General features: G+C 42.6%; 1 protein-coding gene across 1 annotated transcript; it reads right to left on the bottom strand.

The window, feature by feature from the left end:
- Positions 1–562: 562 nt before the first annotated feature.
- LOC116115419 (LOB domain-containing protein 37-like) lies at positions 563–1,378 on the bottom strand. Its single transcript, XM_031401568.1, has 2 exons — positions 1,090–1,378; positions 563–993 (listed from the first exon to the last, which is right to left on the bottom strand). The coding sequence occupies exons 1-2, from the start codon at positions 1,271–1,273 to the stop codon at positions 563–565; spliced, it is 615 nt and encodes a 204-aa protein (XP_031257428.1). The 5' UTR covers positions 1,274–1,378.
- Between the last annotated feature and the right edge of the window lie 257 nt (positions 1,379–1,635).

The following is a 1,635-nucleotide window of genomic DNA, read 5'->3' as shown; positions in this document are numbered from 1 at the left end:
TGTTTTCCAGGAAAATTTTGTTTGTGGCTTCTCTTTCTCGTGGTAGGTCATATGGGCACACATCCAAATGCAGCAACTTTGCCTCTTTAAATTAAAGTACTTAAAAGCCACTCACCTTTCAGTATTTCATTATTCTGTTCCTCCATTTCTGCTTCCTTATTTTTCACTTTCAGCATCTACTCTGACACTACCTTCGACTCTTTGATTCCTTCCATCACATTTCATTACACTCTCTTTAAACCTCGATGCTGGGTCGTTCCTCCATTGTTTTTTAATAGTTTTACCAACGTGATTCGTTCACATACTTTCAGTTTCACCACCAGAAGCCTTATAATACCCCTTCCTATTTATATATGTATGGAGGAATCCCTTAAAGTTTGAATAATTATTTAAACAAATATAAATCTGTTTCTTCCATATTTAGAACAACTGAAAATTCCTCTCCATTATGATTAAAGGAAAAGGGCTGATAGAAGAAGATTAAACATATTAACTGTTGTAATTATATTATAAGTTGTAGGTTAAAAATTAAAATGAAAACAAAAACAAAAATATTCCTTGCTTAATCGAAGAGTCTCAAGAGCTTCCGTTCACCTCCCTCAAAACTAGAATTTTCGAGCCCACTTCCGAACGTCGTCGTTTCGGACTCCTCCGACGGCGTTGGTGCTCGCCGCTTCACAGCTCTGGACGGAAAGCTAGTCGTCAACGTCAGATCAAGCTCTCCCGTGGGTTCACTACTGTTCCTTTTCAAGGGTATGGAAATAACCTTTCTTGGCTTCGTGGAAAGAGAAGTACAGTTGAGTACACCAGATTCTGACACGTCATCCAACTCCGTCAACTGGTCCGGCACTGGATGCAACTCGCCGCCGCAAAGAACCGTTTCCACCGCCGTCTGGCACACGTTCCAGTTCCCCGTCCACAGCAGCCCCACTGCTCCGCTAACCGGATTCACCGTCCGCCCCACCGCCTCATATAACAAAGACTGAAACAATGCTGCAAACACCACCACAACAACCGTCAGTAAATTTATTCAAATGCGATAATATATTTAATGAGAAAAATTTTGTTATGTAAGACAAAGAGATTTACCAGGACGTTGAGTTTCAGGCACAGCGGAGATAAAGGACATGAGACCGGCGCGGCCGAAGAACTTAGCGACGAAGACGGTGGCGTTGGCCTGAGCTTGAGGGCTGCCTATCCATTGCAGACAGTGTCTAAGCATGCAGTTCTCACTGCAACCTTTTCTGAGGATTCTGCAGCCATTGCAACTCATTTTCCCCGGATTTAAAATTCCTTTTAGCACATCAAAAACAAGAAAGAAAATAGAATTACGTAACGTTCGGTTACTTGGGCAGCAAGAAGAGGATGAGTTTGATAACAATTGAAGCAACAAGTAAGGAGGATGGAAAGGGAGTTTATTTATAGAGAGTTATTGGGGGTGGTTAAATCTTAACAATGGTTAGTTGGGTTGGGTTAGAGTGTGGTTGGTTAGGTTCGGTGTGTGTTGAATTGAATGAAGGATTTGTTTGTTCACGTAATGGTGGGGGTTTGGGCTCCAAGGAAATGGGTGAGTGCGGCTCCGTGTCTCCGCAAACGGTTGGGAATTAGGGGTTTCTGAGCCGTTGGATTCTCTTT

Source organism: Pistacia vera, unplaced genomic scaffold, assembly GCF_008641045.1.
Source record: "Pistacia vera cultivar Batoury unplaced genomic scaffold, PisVer_v2 Contig74, whole genome shotgun sequence".
In the NCBI taxonomy this organism is placed as follows: Eukaryota; Viridiplantae; Streptophyta; class Magnoliopsida; order Sapindales; family Anacardiaceae; genus Pistacia; species Pistacia vera.
The sequence above is the reverse complement of the archived record's forward strand: the minus strand, read 5'-3'. Positions and strand labels throughout refer to the sequence as shown.

What these genes read in the sequence shown, in the direction of transcription:
- LOC116115419 (XM_031401568.1), bottom strand. Translation starts at nt 1,273, where the DNA reads ATGAGTTGCAATGGCTGCAGAATCCTCAGAAAAGGTTGCAGTGAGAAC. An exon ending in GCCTGAAACTCAACGTCCTG is followed by an intron (nt 994 to 1,089) that starts GTAAATCTCTTT and finishes TGGTGTTTGCAG; the next exon opens with CATTGTTTCAGTCTTTGTTA.